At 37.9% G+C, this 27,316-nt stretch overlaps 1 protein-coding gene across 4 annotated transcripts in view; it reads right to left on the bottom strand.

Annotated features, from left to right (window-relative positions):
* Positions 1-27,316, bottom strand: part of LOC102685690 (collagen alpha-1(XXVII) chain B) — a 155,604-nt gene that overhangs the window by 79,354 nt on the left and 48,934 nt on the right. For all 4 annotated transcript variants that reach the window (XM_015366777.2, XM_015366773.2, XM_015366775.2 and 1 more), the window contains exons 8-13: positions 19,733-19,777; positions 17,805-17,858; positions 15,726-15,770; positions 12,471-12,524; positions 11,355-11,399; positions 1,801-1,854 (exon numbers count right to left, since the gene is read on the bottom strand). In XM_015366777.2, the coding sequence (XP_015222263.2) occupies positions 1,801-1,854; positions 11,355-11,399; positions 12,471-12,524; positions 15,726-15,770; positions 17,805-17,858; positions 19,733-19,777 (297 nt within the window). The remainder of the gene's footprint in view (positions 1-1,800; positions 1,855-11,354; positions 11,400-12,470; positions 12,525-15,725; positions 15,771-17,804; positions 17,859-19,732; positions 19,778-27,316) is intronic.

Consider the following 27,316-nt stretch of genomic DNA (forward strand, 5'->3'; position numbering starts at 1 on the left):
GTTGATGTGCTGTATGTTTCTTTCCATTAAGAAAACAATGATGTAATGAAATACATGCTAAAACCGGATCATTTATGTTCATATCTTTTCCAAGATATGATTTCCAGGAAAGTTATAATATTCAGACTTGATATGCAAAGTTGGACTGAGCCATCAATAATAAAATCCAGACTGAGGTAACATGAACTGAGAGTCAATTATGAATACATTTGTGTTGAATTATATGCATGTTATGTGACCTGAAAACTACTGTGGATGAATATTGGAACACACAACCAATTCAAACATGACACTTTCAATTAGTCCTGTCCTAACCCTATCATGTGCACACATGTGAAATGCTGTCCTCGAAGACACGCTTTGTTAGAATAAACAATGTTGTAGTTTAATGTGCAATGTGAAAGCTCAAATGCCTTGTTTTTGGAACTAATAACGATCAGACTGGATTCATTAAGGGATAAAGCACAGGAAATATCATGGTGAGCAGACTGCAGACAGAGATTACATGAAACGTGTATCTTAACAACGGAAAATTAATGCAAGAAGCTATTTTAAGCAGTTCAATTACTCTAAATGCTGAGCTGACATTTTCTGTTGTCTCTCCCTTTGTGTAGTGGGGGTAACCTAGGATTCTGCAAAAAAAAACATTTAAGAACCTACAGTTGAAGTCTTTTCCAAAACCAAGTTTCTTCTGAGTGTAGAAGAGCTAGAAAGTTAACATTCCTATAGACTTACAAATCACTGAATTTGTCTGCCAGTCCATTGTCTCTCATTAATATGAAATGCACCCAACATACTGTCACAATTGCCATAAACCACAAAATGAGGGCTTGATTACAGTATCTTTTGGTTAAGGGAGGTTGCTTGTCTAATGAAATGTTAGTGAAGTGGTTTTGTGCTATTGATTGTTTGGTGTCAGGCTGTGAACCAGCTTGTATTTCTTTTTCCTTGAGTACCAACCTATTTGTAGAGTACTTGAATCAGCACACTTAAAAACTACAAGGTCATCTAGAAAGCTCAAACCAACTCCACAGGCAGTGGATATCACTCAGCATTTTTCCAAAGAAAGTGTGAAGTTCTGGCAGCACTCTTAAGGAAGCATGGAGGGGATATATTTGTGTATGAGAGCAGACCTGAAGAAAGACTGAATGAGGATGTTTTACAGTTTACTAACAATCTACAGTATTTGACTTCTACATCATTACTGTTCTTTACCCTTTTTGTGGAAATGTTAAGAAACACATATTCAATCTAAACTCCCCCCAAAAAAATACATTGGATGGAGTGTTTCTGCGCTTCAAAACTAGCTTAAAAACGCTAATGATCTGCTAATAAACTATATCCTTTGTGGTAACAGATGATTTTTGTATTACGTAAGTTTTATGACCCACTATTTTTTTGTACAATGTGCAAACCTGTCATAAAATCTTACCATCATTAAAGTATATGAAACTTTGCGGCCACTTTATGTTCTTTTATAGGTTTGTAACCAGATTTTAATGCGACAAACTTATGTACGGGATCTGTGAAACTATTGTAAAGTTGAAGGACAGTAGTGTGGAGTGGTTGGGTTCTGGGCTCAAAACGGGAAGGATGTAGGTTTGAATTGCAGGCGAAATACAGATCTTTGAACAATAAAATACCAAAATGTGTAAATAGGTAAGTTGCTTTGGACTGAAGCTGAAACTGTTAATTGTGAATTGTTGCAATGAATGTAACAAGCAAAAAGACACCCAAAACAGTGCAGGATCACCCTTAAATGAAAAGAAATACTTAAAATGCCTGTGGCTCGTCACTCACTGGGTTTCCATCAGGTCCTGGTGGTCCTCTTTCACCAAAATCCCCTGGAAACCCCTAAACAAACAAACAAGACAGAGGACTTAATTTTCAATCAATCAATCAATCAAGGTTTATTTGATTGCACGAACAAAACAGCATACAGCAGTGTTGCGGCAATGAAATGCTTTATCCGCGAGCTGGTTAAGAGGGACAGAAGAGTAGAAGGACAGATGTTTATAGGGATTAGGTTAAGACTGCGATACAACAAGTTATACAATTGCTTTTTACAATACAATTACGGATTGTGTGAATGCAACACAAGGATAGGAGGCATTTAGCACTGTGTCCTGAGAGTGAAAACTGACATAGGGCTCAAGTGGTGGCCTGTTTGCCAGCAGCTGTTTGGGTAACTGCAGGCGTCTGCTGTGGTTGGCTGTTTAGCAGTCTTATTGCCTGGGAGAAGAAGCTCTTATGAAACCTGTAGGTCTTGGTCTGTATACTTCGGTACGCTTCACTCTGGAAAATTAGTTTTATGGGCTATCTGAACAATAAAGAAGCGTTGCAGTGTGTGCGTTTTCTCAGCGCACCAGGTACAGGTACAGAACTGCTGTAGAAGGAATCTGCTCCATTTTCAGCCATTAAAAATACAGACCCATCTACAGAACAGTAATTATGTGGTTCGGTCAGTACCAAACCGCAAATGGTCAGCATGGTCAACCATAATTTCTATAAAATATGACATCGCTGTGGGAACTAAATAAGCACCTGTCTGGATATTAATCTTCCCAGGTTTTCTGCACCACAACATAAATATCTAAAAACAGTTGTACAACTACAACAACTAAAGTACTTCTGCCCTATAATGTGCAACTATTGTACTGTGAATAATATGTAATAGCTTTCTCATTAGATGTTACTGATGAACATTTTTAGAGTTAATGATGATTACCATAATTACAGTGGAATGAACTGATCATTTTTTCAACTAGGGCTTTAATCAACCAGTAATTCCCATTTCACTGACTTAGAATTGTACACACTTTGCATTAAATGGAAAAACTGAATACTAATGGCACTTGAATCTTCTTGCATGTGTCATTGATTATGGTCTACTCCATTCTTGTTTAATACTGGATTATAGCAACTCAAAGAGTATATGGATATTTCTTAATTAATCTTATGAATAAACACAGAGGATCCATTTTTTAACATATCAATCACTCCCTTATTTTATTAAGCAGACTTCTATAAAAAAAAGGCTGAAGAATTGATTGATGACCTAGACACACTATGACTAAATTATAAAGTGTGCTGTCTTTCTTAGTGCAATTAACAGAGGTATTTACAACAGCCAGGTCCATCAAAACCAGTGCAGGAAAGTTTATTAATGCCAGACTGGAATAAACTGGGTTCACATAGTGGGTTAGCAGATAGCAGTGCTGTATGGTTTCATTTCTAGAACTGGGGTGCTGTCTGTGTGGAGCTTGTATGTTCTCCATGTTTGCACAGGTTTTCGCCAGGTGCATCAGTTTCCTCCCGTTGTCTAAAGGCCAGCCCTTGTTCCTGCAGCTTGCCAGAATATGAAAGGATGGAAGAAACTGTTCACTTCAGGATTTTCGGAACATCAACTCCTTAAGAAAAAATCGATTATGATCAGTTGGTGTGGTGAAGGATCTGGTCAGAAAACAGTACTCAAAGTGAAATTTGATTTAATTAGAGCACATTTCAGTGCACCTCTGCTTTAAATGGTGCCGGGTTAAATGGCCTGCTTTAATTTGTCTGAATGCACCATCGAATTCAAGTTCTGCATAAATGAAGATAAATGAAATGGATGTTTAAACTGTGCAAGAATTAGCATGCAAACAGGGCAGAGCATGACGCAGAATGGGCAACCTTGCTATTCCTGTAGCAAAATAAACTCCTTTTATTTATGCTCTGGCAGCTCATGCGATCTTCCCAGTGCCAACAAAGTTTATAATCCTTTTTTCTGACTCTAACCTGGCAAGGGTTTGGTAGAATTACAAAGGAATTAATTCACAAAGCTGCACAAGCAGAAAAACATCACATCAAGCTGAATAAATCCCATTCTCTCCAACAGAAAGCACACGGACCACAGGAGTGAGGCCCCTAGTTTGGCAGTTCAGAGGAGGAAACCCCGCAAACTACTGGTAGATGACCGAGTCACGAGACTGGGATTTTCCCTGTTCCCTATTTAAAAGCCTACCTCTGAAAATAGAGAAACACAAACTGAGAAAAGAATAAGCATCTGATCCAATGCAGCATTAAAAAAATACAATGAATCCCATTGTGCAAAAGGCTAAATACAAGACTTTTCATTTTAAAAATGAAATGTTAATAATGCCTATATGAGGCAACACCAAAAGCTTTACTAAAAACTCTAAATATTTCTCTGAAACCAAATAAAGGATGGATTTCTGTGAAATGAAATTATGTACCAGTCTCTTTGATAAGTAACTAGCTCAGCAAATTAACCCACATAATGTCTATACATGAACCCCCTGGAAAAGCCTTTTCTAACACATTACTGAACTACAACAGATGGAGAACAAAAGCTTTACATACAAAACTTAACAGACAAAAACCAAAACGTCCTATGGATTAAAGGCTCTACCTTATCTTTGAGATGCACTGAACTTAAGTGCTTACACACATTAACCGTTTAAAACCGATAACCTCACAAGTAGGTTGTGTTAGTAGAAAAGAAAACAACTTTTTTTTTTACCCTGCCAAAGCTTTTTAGGTTATAGGTCATATTTGAAAGTTTGTTGTGTGTGTGAAACAGAAGCTGATTTGCTGAAGCCATTGGGTTGCATCCTTGCAAAGACAAACTTCCAGCAATCTGCTGTCTAAAATTTACAATCTGCTCAAATTTATGAAATGCGCAAGATTTTCATTCTCTCCAGGCCAGCAGGAAATATCGCGGCTAAGATTTTTAGTATTCTGGCAACAACCCTAACCAGGAATACAAGAGAAAACTGATGACAAAGGTCTTTATAGCGGCATCATTTCATTCTCAGATTAAACGCGAAATGTAGAGAGAACAAGCCGAGTAAACATCTGGAAATTTGCTAGTCCGAGACTCCGTTCAATCACTGGCCAAAGCTAACTGTTACAGAACATTTATCAAGAATTTTCTGCACCATTTCAGAACTTTGAATTGTAATAAAAGATAACGGAAAGAGCAAATGTATGAAAGAGGTATGTATCAGAGAAGAAAAATCAGTAACAAAATGCCAGGAAACTGGAAATGTGCTACTCCTGCAAAAATATGCCATTACTTGCATTGCAAACTTTTTTGAAACATTTTTGCTACGTTGAACTTTTTGCAAACCTTTTTTTAAATATAATTCAGGACATCTTTGTAGAATTCTTAAAACACTACCCAGCACAGATGCATCATGTGTCATAATTGCTGAAATCATGTTATCATAAATTCTTTGCAGGAAGTAAATACAGATTGAACAGTGGTACATATTTTAACTGAATATCCCAAGGAAACTCAAATAAAGGAGATACAGTATGCAATCAAATGAAAAAGCCTTCATGCAATACAATAAGATAACATTAAAAAGTAGTTTGCAAAACTTTAGATTCTTATTAGTAGAACCTATATTGGTCCACCGTGATTTTTAACTAGTGTCCAAGAGTAATCGCAGAGAAACTGACCGCATTTCCAAAAGCCAAGCCTAACTGATGTCATTAGCACGGACTTGAGCTGAAGTTTAATGTACTAGCCTGCACAAATGTTCACTGGAGGAATATATGTACAGTAATGCTATGTCTTCGGGCCAGTAATTCACTTTAAAATGATGTTGTAATGAATGGGAACCTTCCAGGCGCATATTAACGAAAAAGACCCTGGCTGCCGTTTTTCTGGAAATCATACTCAACCAATGAGATAATCAATTAGCGATAATCTAAGCAAGAAGGAACTCCTTGGCCTGCTGCTTTTTTGCTTGATCAGACGTGACTGTTGCAGAGCAGCAAGAAGTAAGCATTTTCTTCCCACATGTGCATCTACAGCAGATGGAGGTTGCAACATTTCAGCTTCCCACAATATGTTTCTCCAGCCTAGCTGAGGGAGTTTGAATAGATCTCCTGTGTATTCGGTCTTCCACCTTTTGTTAATAATTAAATGTTCCAAAGGAGGTTTCTGTTGCCATGGGATATATTGCTCTGTTTATCCGAGCGTATAAAAAAGGGGAAAAAACAAAACTGGGAAAATCCATACAATGTGAACTCGGGTCTCTGCAACAGTGGAAAATGACCAGCTGTAAGGCAATTGCAAGCAGGATCCAAGGACAATGTGGGTCACAAGATGTCTTGTACAGAAATGCGAGGGTTTCATTAATAAACCTGCCATTTTTTCTCGGTTGAAGGCACATTTTGCTCCAAATAGACACAGTGACGCATGCAGTATACAGAACAGAAAGGTAAATTATCTCAAAGTGTTTAATTGTGGTCATTTTTTCTCTTTTGCTCTTGGCTGCAAAATGACATTATAGTAGTTTGAATTGCTGCCACTATTGTTAGCCTCACTCGCTGCTGAAAGGAGAGGAGAAACAGATGAAACTTCATGCAGTTTCAACATTTACTGCAAACACCATTAGCGACAATCTCAGTCTAGGTAGCTACATTATGGATCACACTACTACAGTATGACACATCCATTCTTTGTCACTGGAACATCCCCCCACTGGGTGCACCTTTGCAATGGTTTCTTTAATCCCAGAGCACAAACTCGATTAAAATTTCTAGATGACGTGCATGACATTTCTTCTTCCTACAATCCAAAAAGTTTTCTGTATGTAACTGAAAGCCTGTAGATCACAGTCTGGAAAAAGATGACAAAGAAAAACATGTTTTCACTTAAATTTAGTTTCGGAAAATGATATATACTGTAGATGTGACTGGACATGCGGCAATGATCAATGCAGGGGATCATCACATAACCTCGCATGTGTTCAGCTGTGTAGTCAATGTACTACTCTTCAGTCCCAACATTTCCATCTGAAAAATGGATTTCCTTTTCCTTTTGCATGCCACCGTGCAGCGAAATTCCCCACTACATGAAGACGACTCCATTTCAAGACGGAGAAATAAGATGAGTTGAAAAAAATAAAAGCCCGTCTATTTCTCAAGAGCTGTGGGTAGGTTCAAACATCACTGAAAGTCTAAATCCAATCCTTGTGGATTTATAAGTATCCATTCAGCCAAGTCCGTGGATCTTACTGGGAGGATAGGGTGGCGGCACTGGCTTTGTTCCTCAAGGATTTCCGAAACTTTTTTTTTTTAGCTTTTTGTTGCACTACACTCCAGAGTAGTAGGAGGATCCCCATGGTTAAAAGAATGTACAGTCTGAAAATATCCTCCAAGAACGCGGGCTACTCCGTCTCTGACATAAAACCTTAAGGGGCTACAAATCATCCGCTTTGGCAGACTTTCTTGGCCGCACTGACTTGGGGGAACAATAGTGTTTCACCATCGCTGCACTCTGGATGAGGCATCAGGGAGATGATGCACTGACTGGAGGCACTGGTTCAAGCGGAAAGAGTTGAATGGCCTTCATGCAAAAAAAAAAACTTGCACCCAACCATGGCATTCTCTGCAGAAAATGATCCAATTCACCGCAGTAGAGCTCCAGTTTTTGCTCCACGTTGGATTTTGTGTCTTTCTTTAAGCTGGAGAACCTCCCGTTGGAGATTTATTTTTTGGTAAGGATTTTCTTCTGCATATCTCAGGTCAGATATTTTTTTTCTGCATCTTATAATCAACTACTCCCATGTGGAAACCATGTTAGAAGTGCTCTAATTTTCCAGGACACGGTCTCAAGGACTAGAGGCTCAAAAGTCTGTTTTACAATGTCGTTTTATCAACTGTTAACTTTTTATACTGAAACTCAGGTAAGGGTTTTGTCTTTGAAGTTGCATTTAAGTTATGCAACTTAAATGAAAGGTACAACTGTTTAAAACATACCTCCATCAACGTCCTGTAGCAATACCAGTATCTACATATGAAAAACCTTTTCCTACAGTTCATCTGTGCTCCATGTAACAGGTTAACAGTGGAGATCAGCACTGCATGGGTCCATTAAACAAGCTGATTGCTGTACTAGTAGACTTCAATGGGTTCCAGTGTTGTTTGACAAGAAGCAGGTCTCTGCGGTATTATGAACTCACTTTCACAGGCTGTGGATACTATAGTATACTGCACAGGAAGCTTAGGAACACTATTAACAGGAAAATGCACCAACTCCCATGGGAGTTTACAGACGCTGCAATTATTTTGCTCCATGTTCTCCAGAACGCATGCAAAAAGAGTCATTTGGAGGTCACCTCAGCTTCAAACTTGCCATTTACAAACCTGGAACTGGTTTTCCTGTACTTAAACAATGTGTGGCCTGACACATTTATTTATTATTCGTGTTTCTCAGTCCCAGTTTTATCATGAATTAAATTAAAGAATTAAGAATTAAAGTCATTTTGTTTTTAAATCTTTTCTATGTAATATTTAGCTTTCTGTCTCATTCAGTCAGTCAGCTAACCAAGACTACAAAAAAAACTTGGATGAGTTCACCACTGAGCAACTGTCCACTCAAGTAACATATACAGTACCTCTGTAGACTATGACAAGATTACAGCTTGTAAGGAAAAGACAACAAAAATGCATTTTTGCAGAATAATACGTTTGAGAAACAGACGTACCTGTAAACAGAATCTTCAATAGGATAAGGAATGACAAAAGAACCAGAAGTTAAAGGCTTAAGACCTGTAGTATAACAACAATCCTGATTTTTGTAGTGCTGTCTTTGTCTCCTAAACAGAGACACTAAAGCGATAACTACAAACCGAATGATTTTTCACAGATTTTTGTTGCGTTGATTATGAAAATGAATCTTATTGAATCTGATCTTTGAAGATATATTAAAGTTATTGTAAGACACTGGCAATACCACACTGATGAGCACAAATAAGGACAAAGCAGTGGTCTGCAAGGGCTTGTCTTGACTAAATACAAGTACAGTACAATCATTCTGAAGCAGAACGACTGTTTTAGCAGACTGCAATCAGCTTATTAGCTCTCTGAAGTCATTCCTTAGGTAAGAAACAGAGCAACTGGGGCACTTTCTATTCAAGAATTTTTTAAAGAAACAAAAGGCTGAAAAAATAAATACATGCTTTTGCATTTGTGCTTAATTTTCTCACTGTGCCTGCAGCACAAGCAGTGTCGTATCACTGAAGCTGACTGTAAGGACTGCAGGATCTCAGAACTCAGAAAGAACTCAGTCAGAGGCTTGGGGAGTACTGGCTACATTCCACCCCAACAGACTTTTCATCCAAAAATAGGATTAAGTTTCCCTCTTGGCACAGACTATTTTTTTTCTTTAAACAAAATCAGGCCCTGTCAGTGCAGAAAAAAAATACCCGATGGCCGATGGTCAATTAAATAAAATCTCTGCCAACTGGCTCACATCAGGTGAAGGTTTGCCCAGTGCGTTTTCTTTGAGTGAAAGGAAAGGGCCCTGAAAAAAAGAGACTACTGTATGTATTATTACCATATTATGGATAGAAGACAATAAATCTTTCTTCTTTGATATAGGTGCCCCCGTCTCAGTTTCAGAAAGGGCAGACAACCTGATAAATCCCCTGTCACCGAGCCAACAGCACAAGAAGCCGGTCATTAGCGACACACTTCCTGTAACATGGCTACAGAAACCTTTGCCAAGCAGAAGAGTTGTTCTGAAAAATGTGGTCAGCTTAACTGAAAAAGTCGACTACAGCAAACATATTTAAGGTGGAGCTTATAACAGCCTGGTTTGTGAAAAATGTAAAGAATGGTTGTCAAGATCTTAACATTACATGTAATTGCATTGAATAATATCTAATTATCACTAAATCTTTATATAATATCTAAGACAGGGATTGCTTATTATTTTCTCTCCATTTTAATGCACCACTTCAGCACATCTGATAGCAAATAGAAAGCTGTCCTGACAACGATGGGTGATACGATTAACAACTATTTTTACAATGACTTTAATGTAACAACTACAGCTAAGAACAGTAGGAACTCTATTTAAGCAGCGAAAGATTCCCCTGTATTTAAGGAATCCAGATTTTTAAAATAATGTTCCAGCTTTTCCACATGATGAAAATCGAGAATTGCTGTGTATGTTTTTAAACGAGCAGATCTGAGTGGTGAGCTCCACACTGAAACAGAGAAAATATCCATTCCAGCCAAAGGCTGCTGTTAAAGGGAAATCATAAACCACTGGTAAAGACCAGAATATCATTTGACCCCCTAGTGTTGAAGGCTAGGTGGTGCTGTGGAGCAGGAAAAAATACTTATAAAGTCATTTGCAGGGTTCAAGAAAAGCTCTGGTCATAAATAAAATATAGTAATGGTTTCATCCAAGTCTCGAGCTCTCCTTATTCCTTACAATTCAGACCCACACCACACAGTTCGAGTCTAAAACACAATGGATGCTGACACTGAGCATCTGTAAATCACAAATTGGTCTCCTTTAGGGCCAGGAACTGGTTTAAATACTTAATCAATACCCTCTCTCCCAGGGCGAGCTCTATTGGTGTGGAAATAGCCACACAATACCATATGTGTAACTGCTATTTTACCAGGACTGAATTTCCCTTTAACTTTTTTCCAGGGCCTTGCATAGAATTATTTCCCTCAAAACTGAAAGCAACAGCGCGAACGTGAGAAGAACTTCACATCATTCTTTTCAGGCTTTGAAGACCATTTGCTTTAAAAAACAATTTGCTGTAATGGTAAGGGCAATAAATTAAGGATTTTGGAAGTATTGCAGTTTATACAGGTCAAGTTTGAACTATAGTGCAACACACGGTAAAATACTGGAATACCTTGTCCAAAGCTTAACTGTAATCACAGGAATAAATTAAAGAAGCATGGTAACTTTACTATTCATCACTGGATTCACAATGACTAAATGTAATATTTTGAGATTTCAGACATTTAATTTGTAGGCAAACATGAAAGAATGTACAAGTAAAGCTTCACTTAAGTCGCTTCTCAAAAGAACATTTGGCAAATAAGGGGTAGGCAGGGGGAGTGTGATGAATTGGGTGGCATGTAAACAGTATTAACTTCTTCACACAACATTGAATACATGTTTAATGAGGGGCATTTACTAAACATGTGTAGCCTTCTTCTGGGTTTGAGAAAAAGAAAGGCTGGAAAGTGTTCAAAGTATGACTCATGTAAGCTCTTTCTACATTAATCTTGGCTTTATTACATCATTTTGGGGCCCACTGCCACACACTAAGAACACAGTGGAAAAAAAAAACTTGCTCTAATACATACATTAAGGACTACACTCTTTAAGCAGCACAACAAAAATGTTTTGTTAATTATGCTACAGTTAGCAGGAAATAGCCATCATCAGCATTTTAAACCACCATCAACCATTTTTATGGCTCAGATCATTCACTGGAGGTCCACTATTCTGAACAGCAGGATTTCAATCATATAAAAAAATGCAATAGTTATCTATAAAGTATGTTGAGAGAAAACTTTACCGGCCTACCCATCTTGCCCCTCTTCCCCGGAACTCCAGGAATGCCCTAGAAGAGGAGGAGAGAAAGAGAAGCAATCATTTTAATGTAAAACTCCGGTTTGTGCAGACGACCGAGATGGAGATCGAAAAGAAATGCTATTCTGTGCCCTGAGCACAATTCAGCTTTGAGCTGCTTCCACACCGAAATGGAAAAACAACATAAAACTAAAAATAAGAATTTGCTAACTAATAATAGCGGGCAAAAAAAAACCCCATCGCCGATTTAATCTAAATCAGCCCCGTCACTGCTCCTTAGCTCTAGTCACTGATATAATCCAGTTCAGCATAGATGTTTTAAATTCCAACACCATTTGATCCTGTGTAAATATTATGAAAGGAACCTGCTGTTACACCTAAGAATTTGCCACAGTTCTCCATGTCTGGAGCATGTGATCTCTACTAAGCCCTTTCATTGCATCTACACTTCCTGTCAGAGAGGCACTGTGTGTTGTCTCTTGCCTCAGTGCAGATAGGACCCAATTTGACGTTCATCAAAAACACTTCTGTGTTTCTCAAGACAGAAAACAACCATAACAAAAGGCCAATGATTGTTTAATAAATCTTGAAATATGTTGTATCTGATCAAAAGCATGCACAGAAAGCAAATAATCAGAGTGTGCTGCTTACTCCCCATAATCTTTTCACTCACTTTTCAATAGAAGGCCTCGAGCAAAGCAAAATATGTGGTAAATCAATAGATAAACTAAGAAAAGTTTCAACTGAATTATTATTATACGTTCATTAAAAGAAACTCATCTTAATCTGAGTTCCAAATGTTTCAGATGCAGATATGAAAAAAGAATTAAACATGACTACATTTCAGGGAGACATTTTGCTAAAACATTTTTACAATGGATGACCATATATACTGTAGAAGACATTCAGAGATAAAAGTGTACTCTCAGACTGTTGTAGGGCAAAACAGGAATCAGGAGTCTGCCCTCAGAATCTGGGACAATGGTGTCACTAGGGCGTTGTATTCACTGTATCTGTGAAGAAGACCAGGAGGCCCTTGGGATTTTCAGATACACAAACACCTCAGTCAATGGAAATGAAAACGGGGGGGGTTCACACTTACTCTCTCACCATCAGGCCCAGGCAGGCCGAAAAGCCCGGGTATACCTATAAAACCCTGCAGAGAGAAGGGGAGAGAAAAGGCATGAGAGTAGCTCTTAGAAACTGAAGGCCTCAGAAACGCCCCTACTTCTACGTCGGTCAGTCTTTCTCAGAAAGCGGCGGGATGCAGGGAGGTCTCCGTGAAGAACTAAGCCTTGAGGCAAGTGTATATGCCCATGGACTGCATGGTGCTGGCTTCCACGATGTAGTCCAAGGGCACATACCCTCACACCAGGGATCAATGGAGTTGTCCACATGTGCTGCTCACGGTGAAGGAGAAAAAGGGATTAGAAAGAGGGACAAAGACAACAAATAAGGAAAAGCACACTGTCATGTTCTTTACATACCAGCCAACACTGTTAAAATTGGTTTGCATGCTTTAGTGATTCTAATGCATTCTTTATATGCTACTGTATGTACTCCTGCATACAAGATTAGAATGTAACTGTACATTATCGGCACATATCAAAAGTAATTTACATGCACTTATTCTAAAAGATTATGGCCTCCTACAAAGCCATACTGTAATTCAAGGTGAAACACTGACTCAATGTGGAATCACACCTGAAGGCTTTCTTTCCCATCAACAGTGGGGCTCAGATATGAGCTACAGTACATGATGGAAATAGGACAGCATCAGTTTGAGAGCTATCATGAAAGCAGACTGCTAGTGACACCATGCTGAGGATCTTCTATGAGATGCAGGCTTTTGCACAAATACGTCCTCCTATCTTTGCAAATTTAAAATAAGGGAACAAGAACGCAGTTTTCAAACACATGATCTCGTCTTATTTAAGAGCTCACAACATCTGCAAAAGCCCAGACTGCACAGAAAAGAATGGGAGCATGTTTTGTTTTCCAAGGAAAACCTCGGCATTAATACTATTAGTTCGACCAGTTCTGCAGAAGCACAGGAAGCTCGAGGCTCCAAGGTCACTGTCAGTGAGTCACATCTCTCTGGGACAGAGACTACACTAAAAAACCCACTTGGCAACTCCTTGCAATAAAATTAAACAGTAAGCTTTTAAGGGTAAGAGTAAGCTTTTTAACATGTTATTATTCTAAACGTTAGAACCCTAGAGCACTTTATTAAATATTTAAAAGAAAATCTGTGCTTGCCCCAAATGTCCTTTAAAATTTACGTTTGTTTTACCCAATTTTGCTTCTTAAAAAATTCCACTCCACCTAAAAGTAGTCTTCCTTCAATTATATAAATGCTCTAAAAGCAACAATGGTTTTAACTTTAGAGTCTCTAGACTGTATGTGCATTATTCTATAATCTTTTTGGAAGCGCTTTTAAACAAGCAGAAGCAAAAATGCTTGGCATGTAAAATGCGCAAAATAGTGTTCTTCTAAGAGATACTAGTTATCTCCTTTGTTTCATTACTTTTTCACCAATAATTCCACTTTTTTTCAAGAATACAAATCTAAGGCCACATACATTAAATAAGTGCCTGTGAGGACAGTCTGAAGTTAGCACTTCCTTTAAACAACTTACTGCTGGTGTCTCATACCAAGAAGCAGCCAATTATACACTCTGTTATGCAGTTCTTAGGCACAGCACCTGACAAACCCTTTAATAAAGAGCTTATTCACAGAACAGCCCCTGTATACAGCACAGACTCAGTCACAATGAAAACAACAACTACGCTGTAATTGAGTAAAAAAGTCATTTTGAGTGTCAAATAATTACAATTAAACAGCTGGCATGCTCAGATAAACAGAACCTTTTTATATATTTATTTGTTTAGCACATGCTCTTATCCAGGGTGACTTACAAAATACCAAGAAATATAAAGCAAATGACAAAAGTCATAACTGAATGTAACATTAATAATTGGGCATTTTTTGTAAAAAAAAAAGCACAATGAAATGTGTAGGCATCCCCATTTTCAAGCTGACAGGAGTCACTCACATGATAAATAAGGAAAATAAACTCTTCTGCCACTCTGCTCAGAACATTCTTGGAGTGTGGTAACCGGCCTAACCTAAATATCACTGAAAGCAATAGTTAGTGTCAAGGCTCTAACCCGATAGCTTTTGGATATTCCTTTCATCCAGCAGCATGTAATAAGCACAGACCTAATATTTTTTTCTGCATCCAAGACACACTCCTTCTGTGCCAAGTTTCCTTGTTTTCACCTGCTCTCATAATTCACTAGCAGGAAAAACCTCATCCATATAAACTGCTGCACAGGTACCAGAACATGAACCGTACCTGGTTTCATTACTCAGTCTGTGGGCTTTGTGCTCATGTGCCCATCATATCCAAAGTACATAATTCGCTTCCAAATCCTTTAAACATAGTAGAAATGTGATCCTTACAGACCCAAGGACACTGAATACATTTTAACCTCTTAACTTAAAGAAGCTACTTACTGTAGATCTTTCTACACATGCTGGAGTTTGGTTGGAATTTTCAGGGCATGCATTTTACTTCTGGGCAGAAAACCTCTATTCTTACTTTTAAAAATTAAAATCACTAGTTACAACCTGTAATGTTCCTGAATTTGGTTAAGTCGAAAACAGATACTTACCATATATTTAACTTGTCATTTATTTCACTGGATAACAATGAAAGCACCATGACTATATTTCACATACTGTACACACACTGGATAATAATTTCATTTCTATAGATGGATGTACTGAACCCCAGACATTCCTAGAGGATGGATGCCATTTACAATCATGGAGCTTATATGGAACAATTTCTGGCTTTTAAGAGAGGTAAAAGTGCTCAAGCTGATGTCATTTCAACTGATGGTAATCCCACTTAAACCACTTACGGTTACCTTCTGTTTGCACACAGGTTTAACACACCACTCTCAACAGAGTAGCTACCTCAAGATTTCAGCTAATGCACACTAGATTCATCCCATCATTAAAGTGTCAGCATCCTAAGTTTTCCACTGCTCCCCAGTGAAACACAAGAGATACAAAGCCTGCATCTCAGGTTCCCACCCAGACGACTGTAGGTGAGAGTGAGCAGTAGACAGGAGACCTGCTTGAGACCATTGGGAAAGTTGAGCACTATGGTCAACTGCAGGTGCATCACTGGAATGGTGCCAGACTTTGATGTTTCTTTTCCCAGTGTTTAAAAAAAAATCACCAGTGAGAGGTAGAATGGCAATGTAATGTAGGTATTTAATGAACACGGTGGAAAAAAAATTTGTCTCGTTTCTGCCACAAAACATTAAACGCTTGTATTACTTACTCGAGATCCTTTAGGCCCAATATCTCCTATAGGCCCAGGTAAACCCTAAAACACATACAAAAAATAAGGCAGGAGTTGGATGGTTATACTGAACACTAGGAATATACAGTTTAAATTCAGTTAATTAGGGAAGCAAACTGTGGAACATGAAACCTCTAATCAGATGATGTCCTACAGTTCACTTACGGAAATGTATAAATAATATTCTTGACCTATTAAAGCTACTGAAGATAAGATGAAAGCAGATTTGCGTAATGACACCATTTGTGTTGATGTCTGCAGAAGTTAAAAGTCGTCTAAGTAAAGGATTACCTACTACAGTAAAAGAGAGACTACAGGATTACAAACTAATATTGGACGATTACATCTGCACACACACTTATAAAGAAAATGTATCTAAATTTTATAATTTAATTCACGTTAACATTTAACAAACAACACAACGGGCAAAATAGTGAACGGCAATGCAATAATCTGGATGTTTCTCAGTACTATTTAGTAGTCAAATTTTAGGACATTTAAGTAGGAAGGATCTTATCAAATAATTTACACCAAGTATTCATGTTCAATAATATCTTCAAAGTTTCCCTGGACAGAAAACAAGCTAGTTGAAGTGAAATGTAATCCCTCAGGAATTCAGAAATAGCTATCTGGAAATTCAAACGATACTCTACAAATATTAATTTAGAATTAAATTAGGATATAATTATATATAAATAATAGTTTTATTGTCTTCTAAAGTTTCAGAACTAAGTTAGAGCTATACTGTTTCTTACTGTTCAAACTTTTTTTTCATGTTCTGTTGGAATGTAGACCACCCTCAAAGACCACTTTGTGATCATAAATCCAGTATTTCAGCTCAGTTCTGTTAATTCATCTGTATTTATACATTCATTTTTTACTATCCGTCAAAATGCCATTCATTTAAGAGAGTAGCCTCATTAAAAAGTTTACTTTTGTGTAATTCCGCTTGTAGCATTTACTGCCAACACATTGCTGTAGTTTAATTTTAGGTACATTTCAGTGGCTGTCATCCATGTGATTTCAAAATACCTACTTACCTCCCATTAAAATGTTTCTGTTCAACTCCAATTACTGAAGTGAAAATTTAAAAAAATGCCTTCTCCTTTCTACTAAGTGAGCTCCATAAGCCACTATTACATTTTCATTGAAATGGTCTTTCAGATATTCTACAAATTAGGTGTCACCATGAGCAAGAACTTTCCTTCTTGAGTTTTGAATGGTAGGGGGTGCTAAAGACTAATTCATGGGGTGTAAAATAGGTCTAACTCCATGTGGAATGTTTCAGAAATATCAAAACATACAGAATGGTATACCGTAATATCACAGTACACAGACAAAGTAGATTGAGGAAACACTTCAGGAAGAATACCTGGTCTGCTGCTGCCAATGCAATGTATTATTTCACGCATATTTTGAAGTGTACATTTCTCTTTTCACCACTTTCAACGGCAGAAGCAGAAGAACTTGAGATGAGAATGAGTAGGATTTATAGCCCCTGTGAAACCGATTGGTAAATTGGACAAAAAAAGCCCCTTTACTTCACAGGAGGGCTGTGTCAGTAGAGTATGAATCAGTCTGCCAATAGCTGGGGAAAAAGATAACTACTTCTGGCTCCTGCAAGTTTCCTATTGTTATGCCACCAAGCCTTAAGAAAAATAACTTTTTTTTTATTTCTAAAAAATATCTATACTGAATAACATCAGCATTCAGTATTTACACCACAGGTCTAAATCGCTACAAAAACTAGTAAAATTCTATCATTTTCATTTGAAAGAGTAACACATTTCTCAGCCGCATTTACATCAACGTGTTACTACTGAAAAGAAGATTTTTAATCAAATCTATGAAAGAAATGGTAGCCCTTTTTTTGTTGTTTAAAATGTTTATTCTCTTGAACAACAACCTATTTTATCTTTTAAAAATGTAGGGCTGTTATGTAGGCAAGTTGTACTCTCCACTAACGGCCCCGTGTTTCAAACCCTTCCCCATGTCCCACCACACTCAAATTGCTACTTTGTGCATTTAGCCAGCACAGCATCTTAAGATTTACTGCACCTGCCTGCCAGGATAACCTTTGGCACCTGGGCTTCCATCTGGACCTCGCTCCCCCTGGGGAAAGAAAAAAAAGCCATTTGTCCCAATTAACTGGAATACTGTCCACGCGGTCTGTGACGGATAGCTCAGTAAGACGAGCTACAAAATGAGATCAGTGCAAAAGCCGAACCAAAAGTAAAGACCTGTGAAGTCCACGAGCTGGACTAGGACCTTGCTATAAAAGGCCTTTGTTAGTCCAATATTGTTTTTGGAAGACTGGGCGCCACCAGAAGTAAGGTGTTATTTTCTTGTTGGTTTTTCAGACGAGTCTCGCTATATTCAGACCATCTGGTACTGTTTCAGCAGGGGGAAAAACACCCCTGCCAAAATTCTTTAAGTGCAAATGTGTTCATGTATAACATCCTTTGACATGGCCCTGACTTTAGAACAGCCACCTATTCATGAATGCCCCCAGTACTGAAGGTTTTGGCCACACATATAAAGATGGATTCAAGTTTGGTCCTAGAGAAAGGTATCCTTTATCCCACTGTTGCCCAAATGTTATCTTTGTGTCACAGGAATTACAATAACATGAAAAGGATGCTTAAGCATTTTGTCATCTCAAGCCTCAATACTTCTAACACCCAATTTCTGCTGTGCTCTTCCTTAAATTGTACCACTACCATGAAGTGTGAATTAAATTTTCCACCAAGCAATATCCCCAAAAAGTACTTGTGGTGTTAATTTGCTTAAAGGGATACTGATCATTGCAAAAATAAAATCAACATAAAAAGTCTAATCTTTCTTTCATGACTACAGCTTAGCAAGTGTAAACTGTGAAGCTAATGTTATTCCACTTAAAATGAAGTGCAATAAGTGTTTGACAAAGTTTAAACTGTAATGTACAAATGCCTTGTGGTAGAAATCTGAGACATTATGTTATTGTCAAAAGGTAAAGAAGTTAAAAAGAAAATAGGCCTTGATATCAATTTCTATTGGGATTTGACATGAGCACCTGTACTAGCTAATAAAATCACCTAAAAAATGACCAAGAATTCCTTTAGGACTTCTGGAGCTTTTTGAGAGCTATATCTTTATCTAGAACGTATGGCTTAGTCAGCAAGCAGCAGGGGAGCACTTGCTTCTAAATCTTGCGTAAACATTTTGCATTCATATAGACCGCTTGAAATCTCTCGTTTAACTGAAATCCCTGAGTCACCAACACCAAATCCACACCCACCCACTCCCTAGAACTTGAGCAATCTGTGGAAAGCACCCAGACTCTCAGCATCTACACTAGGTATTTGTCTTCAATGCCTCTTTTTATAAAGGCAAACTGCTTAGAATAGATTTAAGTAGCTTCACTCCCCTTGTTCCGTTATTTCAGAACTTGTGTCTAAAACTTACCCCATGACCACTTTTTTTCCTGATGCTGCTGTTGCAATTTATCAGATTTTAATGTACCCGGCATGTGCAAGATGCACTTTTTTATCTTGCATGGGGTTATTGGACTTCAAATTACTATGGAATAGCTGAAGGAGTTGGTTTGAAGGGCTAGTGTTGGAGTGATAACAACCTAAGATCTTTCCAAACTAACATTCACTGTTAAGCTACTGTACAGGCTTTCCCCCAGAGTATTTTAAAGTAGAAACACCATCTCATATAAAAATTCCAGCAGTCTTTAATTCCTTCTCCTCCCCAGGCATCAAAGAACAGAAGAGGTTACTGGCTTGTATTTACGATATATTTCTGCAAGCTTGAAGACACAGGCTTCAAATGAGACAAGGTCATTTGACTCCCTAAATCTGGCGTGTTGGCAGATATTCACCGATCTCAGATCTTTCATCAAAGCCATCTTGTTGAAAGTAAAACACCCCCCACCAAAGAACCTTCAATTACAAACAAAATAAGTGACCCAAGACATTTCAGGAACCTGCAAATCTACTCACTGGTTCTCCTGGATGCCCTTGGAGACCAAGATGACCCTTCTGTCCCTGGAAAGAGAATAAAATGTTAACATGACTGCAGTGCAACACATTGCTTTACTCCTTTTGGGGAAAAGAACAACAACTCTGTGCTGCACAAATATGAACAATTACATGACCTACGCAATTGGCATTTTACATGTTATACTGTACACCTGTGGCCCTAATATGTGGAGACTCTGCTTTGGCTGCAGATTGAAATGCCTGGGGGGAACACTTTATTGGACATGTTAAATTCAGAGGCACATTAAGGGATACTAACAGTAAACCAGAAAAAGTGCCAAAACAAACCATACATACTGTGTATAAATATACTGAAATACACTTGTGCAAGCTTGTTTCGCCATCAAATGACCAATTAACACTTTTAAATATATTGAAAACATTTTAAAATGTAACATGCAATAATATTTTGCCATGTAGGCCATCACAAGTAAAGAATGGACAAAATAATGTGCCAGGATATTGAAAAGTAGCAGCAGGTCCAAAGACCACACTCAGTAGTGAAAACTAGGAAAACCAACAATCATATTCCAAAACCACAAGATGGAAAAACGATCAATTTCTTTCAGTAAACAGAGAGCACTGGCAAGTCCAGAAAGATCTGATATCCTTCTTCAAGGAATGGTGATATGTTTTGCTACAATGAATACTTCCAATGAGCAAATCTTGAGCACAAGTTAATTGTTTCCCTAAAGAATGGAGTTGAGATCACTTTTCCTTTATTTATGCTTAAAGTGAGTCATTTAAAACTGCACAATAATCTGAGAGCAATTCATTAGGCTGGGTTGCCTTTTCAAAATAATTACAAAATAAGTGCAAAATATTTGATTCAACTATGCAAATTTTCTGTTTGTACTGTATATCACTGAATATTACCATGTACTTCTCATGCCAATATTTTACTGGCTAGAGTGTCCAGTAGTTAAAATAATCTTCTTACAACAGGGACCTGATTCAAAGCCCATTTCCTCCACTGGTTGATTATAAGAAACTTGTGTTCAGACAATGCAAACTAATGTCATACTATACCTCCTTTTCTGTGTACATTGCTTTGGAGAAGCACAAATGGTTTATTTTTTATTAAAACATAGTAATTCAAGCCACAATAAAAGGTCAAGGCAGAAATCTCAAATGCAAATTAAATTCTAACTAAATCTTCCAAATTCAGACAACAGGTATAGTAAGAAAAATTGAGAATTTAGTTTGGGTGAGGATAAACCGCTACAAGTCATTGTACTGATCTTAAATGCCCACTTAGGGAACATTACTCTATTTTGCTATATTCCCCATAGACTGTACTCGTTTGTACTGGGATCAACATCCCCACACTGGAAAGAGACAGTTCAGAGTAGCTAGTCATCCCTAACCTGCATGCTCTTGGGAAGGTGGGAAGTAGCCAGAGTCCAGTGAAAACCCATTTGAACTCAGGAAAAGGGGTGCTCCACACAGAGAGGGGGTCGAGTCCAGAATCAAACCGAGGATCAGGAAGCTGCAACGCAGGGGTGCTTATAACCACACCACCATGATAACTGGTTGGCAAAGTCATGACTGGTTTGGCTGAAGTTGGTTGGCTTGGAATCACATTCCCTGTGGACACGTCAGTTGTGAAAGTCTACAACAAGAGACAGGAACTTGCTGGTTTTAATCTCAGATGAACCAGAATAAGATGAAAAGCAGAAAGCTGCCAGTTCAGATTGCTGTGGGCTTGAGTACTATTTTGTATATTCTGAATGCGGTAAATTTGACTTTCCAGCCTTTTCTGGAAAGGTTGAGTGCACGTCTGTGAAAGTTAAATTGATTAAAGAAGCTTGTACTTGGGGATTGCCAGACCAATCCAACATTGTAGCAGTTCTGTTAGCGATGTGCCCTGTGACTTTTCTTTTGATGAATCCCCTACTTATACATAAAACAAAAAGCTGAAGTGAGTAATAGCAATAGGAGCTGAAACTGTTTTCTCAGCAATAGGAGCTGAAACAAATGTTTGAGAAACATCTGTAAATAATCTCTGATTGTTGATTCATTGAAAAACATCCCCGCAGAGCTAGCTAGGTACTACATAAACTTGAACTATTTAAAAGTGCACAGTTGGATTGGTTCATATTTAATTATCTTACTATAAATAACTTGTCTAGATAGCACATTACTAAAAAAATATTTTAAACAACTGCACCCCTATCAGTAGTACAGTGGAACTCCATTAAATTCTCCAATTAAATGAGTCATTTCTGAAGGATCATCCCAGAAGATGGATTTTGAAAAAGACTGAATTACAATTTCCTCCTAAGGTTGAGTGGTTTAAATATCTACAAGTTCTTCTAGTAAGCCTTATATAAAATGCAAGTTTCAGCTTTTAACTAATGTAATAAATAAACACTTTTTTCATAGCATTTATACATTTTGTATGTATACTGTACTTCACGTTTCTTACAACCCACATGCAAAACCTTGCACTTTCCTACATTCAACACCACCGTGTTGAAGATAAAATGTTATCATTTGCTGCTTCTACAGTGCTAGCTGTCTTTTAATTTATCATCTGCATCCCTGACTAGCTTGCTAACTGTACCAGAAACAAAAACATATATAATATAATATATTGATATAAAATAAGAAATGCAGTGAAACTAGTACACATCCCACCGCTAAACTATTAATTACTTTACCCCAAATGTGAGTATTTACCTCTTATCAGAATTAGTACATCAGCCATTGCTCTTTCATTGTCTAGAAGTTTCCTGTTTCTGTCTATATATATTTTTACTTCATTTGCTGTTGTATTACTGAAAGAACATTTATTTGGTCTTCCATAGCAACATTCCTTTAAACGTCTCTTTTGGCCTTTATGTCCTTTTCACCTGTGCTTGCAATTCATTGGACTCTTTTCCGTTAACTGTCTCCTGCTGTTTTAATCAGTTTATGAAATGCTTTCAACTTCCCTTTTATTTTTCCTAATTGGACCATTTAAGATACTGTTTTTCAGCTTTTGATTAACTCACTTTTGGGGAAAAAGTCAGTCTGTACTCCAAAAAGAATCCATTTCATTTTTTCCCCATCCGTTTTCCACTTTATATCTGTCCTATTCCATTTCACTACTCTTAAACTATGTCTTAAAAAGCGTGCATTCCAGAAATTGTAAATGTTTGCTTTGGACTCAACCTGTACAGCTTCAAGGCACACTATTACTAATTGATCACAATTTCGTAATGGTTTTCTCACCCCTGTTTTTCTCACTTGGTCTTGATTGTTTGAAAAGTCAAGATCTGAAGAAGAATTTCCTCTTGCAGGAGTTCTGACAAACTGGGTAAGACAGCCATTAACCATGCCTTACATTTCATTTTCTCCTGCTGATATTTCTAAAGGTCTTTGCCATATGTTGGGAAAGTTTAAATCTCCCATAAAAAACTACTACCTCTTTTGCACATAAATTATTAATTTTACTATACAGTGTTGACTAGAATTCAACATATGTATATAGCATTATATAGCATACCCATAACACTATACTGTTTTTAAATGGGTCTGACCTACAGATTCAGAATCTCTTGAATCCTCTAGCATACATTTGGGAACCTGAATACTCTATTCCTATTTGACAAATAGGCTTCATCTTCCTCTCTTCTTTCTCTGGAACAATGTGTATCCACTTATGTGACATTCCACTCCATTATTTTTGGTTAGTCATGTGATACAGAGTGTTTATGAAAACCTTTTAACAAAAAACCCACAGGAATATATTAAAGTGGTAGGAAAAGAAAACTTGAAACCTCTTTTGGACAGAGTTACCCTAAACTATCTTTATAACGCTATGCTGCTTTTGGTAAAAGGAAATTTGGAATTTAATTCTCAGTCACCCTCTAGGGTAAATTTAAAGGGTGCTATGGCAGACAGAGCTATTGTTTTCTATTCCACTGAAATTTGGATCCCACTACAATAGCCTGCAAGGCAGACGATCCCAAATAAGTAATATGCATTTAAATACTGGTTATTTAATAATTCTATTGTATCTGTGTGAATTTAGTTCTTTTAGACATCATCAGTGATAAACTCCAACATGGAGTCTCATCATCACTCTTACTAAAAGAGCAGTTTCTATTTGTGGTTTTATTGTTACTTCCAGTACTGCACATCCCATACTGGAAGTATCTTTGTGCGTATCTTTGTCAATGACATTCCAACATTATCGTCTCACAGACTTCATACTCACACAGGTTTACTAAAGGAACACTGCAGTGCCTCACGTGCATGGCTTTGTTTCTTTCCCAATATTGTTTTTTTTTTTAAACTAAAAACACCTGTGAAGCGTATTGGGTCAATTCCAAAAACATTTTTTGACAAAATGCATGCAGCAATTTTGCCTCAACAGACAAATCACCGATATTTGCCAACTGTGCTGGAGCGATCCAAAAGCAGACAGGAGGAGAGCACAATACTTACCTGCTGCACTAAAATTCTGTGCTACTCACTCCTGCATGCTGTGGCGTATACTGCAGTTATGAGCCAGTCCATTGTCATCTGCCATGCAAGATGGAACAGCAGACAGACAGAGGAAACAATTGCTCTTTTTCTTTGTAATTCACTGACTCTCCCTATTTTTCAGGTGTAGAGAACTCCCATTTATGTACATGTGTTCACTAAGTCCAAGGTGTCAAAGGGTTGTATTAAATTCTTAGTGCAGTAGCTCATCTATAATTATCAATTCCCCCCAAAACCACCCCTCCAAGGGAAATTCATGTGCTGTTTTTTGTCAGAGCTTATTAAGTGTTTGAAAATCCAGACAAGTTGACAGCATTTCTGATGACTAAGTGCTTTCTGCTGCTGAAACACCCTGGATGCAATTTGCTCATCTCTGATTCAGACCCCTGGGCAGACAAGAAAGCATTTTTTGCAGGCATTTTATTATTTCCTTTCTCTCTCTCCATTTTCGATTTTTCCATCTGTACAGTGGTTTAATGCTTTGTAACCCTGCATTGAAAGACAAGCTAAAGCCTTGCTCTGATTCCTTGTTAATTGGAGGAGAGTCAAAGCAAGGCTTGTTGCTCTTGAAACCTCGGCATCAAAGAACTGTTAACAGACTGACGAGTCTCAGGTTGTGAAAGAAATCAAGTCAGTCAACTGTCTTTCTCTTCCAATCAGCCCGTTATGTTTCTGAAACTGTACAACTACACTCATCCATGAGGGTAGAAAAAAAATGGCAAATTATTAAAAATAATACACATTGTACAGTTCAGCAGTTCTTTGTATGTAATTACCATATGCACTGAATCAGACAAAAACCACAAAAATTCCTTTTTCATTAACTGGTTCTGCATTAAGCAATGTAAGCAACTTTCTTATTACACTTGGCTATGATGTGAAACATAACACACAAAGCCTATTTCTCTATAACCACCCAAATCAGAAATTCACTGTGGAAATCAATCTATTATATTGTAGCTATTTTTTACTTTTCCAGAACCCTACTGGAAAAGCAAAATATCAAAAGCCAGGTAGTAAATGCTTATACTCTAATTCCAGGATTATGATGAGCAAAATGAAAAATGGGAGCTGCTACAGCAGAAGTAGGTGATTATGATGTAAATGGAATCACAGAAACTTGGCTTATGGACAGCGACATGAACGGAAAACCCTGTTAGTGGATTCCAACAAGGCAGGAAAAAAAGGAAAGGCCAATTATTTTTGAATAGTCTTAGATCATGCAAACATCGTGCAGCAAAATGAAGAAAATGTAACGGAAGGAACACCTGTGATTTTCACCAGCCCTTTATAAATACAAGTAGCAATCATTCCATTTTATATAAATGGTTTGCTTCGACATCCAACAAGCACTAAAATCAACAAAGTAATGGACAGTCAGATGGTACATCTATGCAGTGATTGAGAGGAGTGCACTACACTACAAACTCATGATGGAAAAACTGCCAGACAAGTACCTTTTGTCTGCTCTTCTGGAAGTGTTGATACAACCACAGTGACTCTAGAATTCACACATCAGGCAGTGGTTGCTGGACAACACCAGACAGCAATGGTAATGGTGAAAAAGAGCATCTGTCAGGATTCATCATTCATTCACAATTGTCAATCCCCTGCTGTCTTCCCAAAGGCTCTTTACTAGTATGATTTCTAACTTATTTGTCTGACACTTCTATCCTAAGTGGCTTATATTGGCACCCATTGACACTGCTGGGTATTTAATGGTTGCGATATGAGTGAAAGGCCTTGTTCAAGACTTTGAACAAGAATTTGAACCCACAGCTCTCCAGTTATAAAGACTGAATCCTAAGCATGCCTCCACACTGCTGCCTGCTCTCCAGGTTGGAAACGGTGACAGACTGCACTGTTGAAGGTCAGAGGTGAGTATAGGGCTTCTGTGTAAGCCAGACAGGGGCAGGTTTGTCAGGCTGACTCATTTATAGCTTGTTTGCTTTTGTTCCTCCAAAGCTCAGACTGTTTATGACTCATGGTATTGTGTGCCTGTAGCTAGAGCTAACCTTGCTGCAGACTTTAAACTCTAGCTCAGACCTGTGACAGCTGGGGGAAACCTATTGCTGTTATAGTCCTAAAGGAAGCTGTGGCAGAAAAAAAGGCAAGATGTTCCCCAGTGCAGGTTCTGGGGAGGTGAAGATCGATCCCCTAACAGTTTTTCACTTTCTTGAAAAGGGGTTCTCCTCATGACAGTTTTGAGGTGTCCCTGTTAAATAAGGGACTGCAGGAATAACTGCACTCTCTCTTGAACAGGAGTACTGCAACAGCTCTACAAAGGCCTGATCATATAGAGAAGTAATATGCCTCTTTCGAAAAGACCTGGCTTGGCAGAAAACGCTCTATGAAGTTGGAATACACACTTCACTTCTTAGATACTGTAAAAACAGTACATTCTGGTCTTGATGTCGAGTCCACTTCTCCGATTTCCCCATCATATTTTTCCAGTGGAAAAGGAATGGCCTGCTGCAACATCCAACAGCAAGCCTCCTGTCTCGCTCAATATATTATGGTTTAATGGATACATTTTATTGAATTTAAAATTAATTGTGAAAGTCAAGAACTTTTCATTACAGTGAGTACTTAACCAAGGTTCTACACTTCTGGGTATAAGACACTCCATGAACCCCCCCCAAAAAAAAACAAAAACAAATTTATTTTCCAAGGAAACACTTTTACTCTTAAGATCAAACTTAGTTTATTCCACATAAAAGAAGCAGTATTGAAACCATCGTATTTTATATCATTTGGAACTTCAAAAGCTGATGGCGCTTATACTGTAGCTGAAGAGTTTCCTTTACAGTCCATACACATTTTAAACAAATTCTGACCTGTTTAACACCGTGCTTGAATGATGTGAATACTAATATTCTGTACATCATGCCTACTCTCCCATCATCACACTGCCTAGGGTCTTCCTCCTAGATGGGTATAATGAATGAGATAAATTCTGGTTTTGTTGCTCTTAATAAAACACTCCTAGGCGCAGTGAGTTAATTCAAAATGCGCTAGGAGTTTACAACGGAGCATGCTGTTAAAGTAGCCAATTTTATACAACTAAGACAA

This window comes from Lepisosteus oculatus, chromosome 24 (genome assembly GCF_040954835.1).
Source record: "Lepisosteus oculatus isolate fLepOcu1 chromosome 24, fLepOcu1.hap2, whole genome shotgun sequence".
In the NCBI taxonomy this organism is placed as follows: Eukaryota; Metazoa; Chordata; class Actinopteri; order Semionotiformes; family Lepisosteidae; genus Lepisosteus; species Lepisosteus oculatus.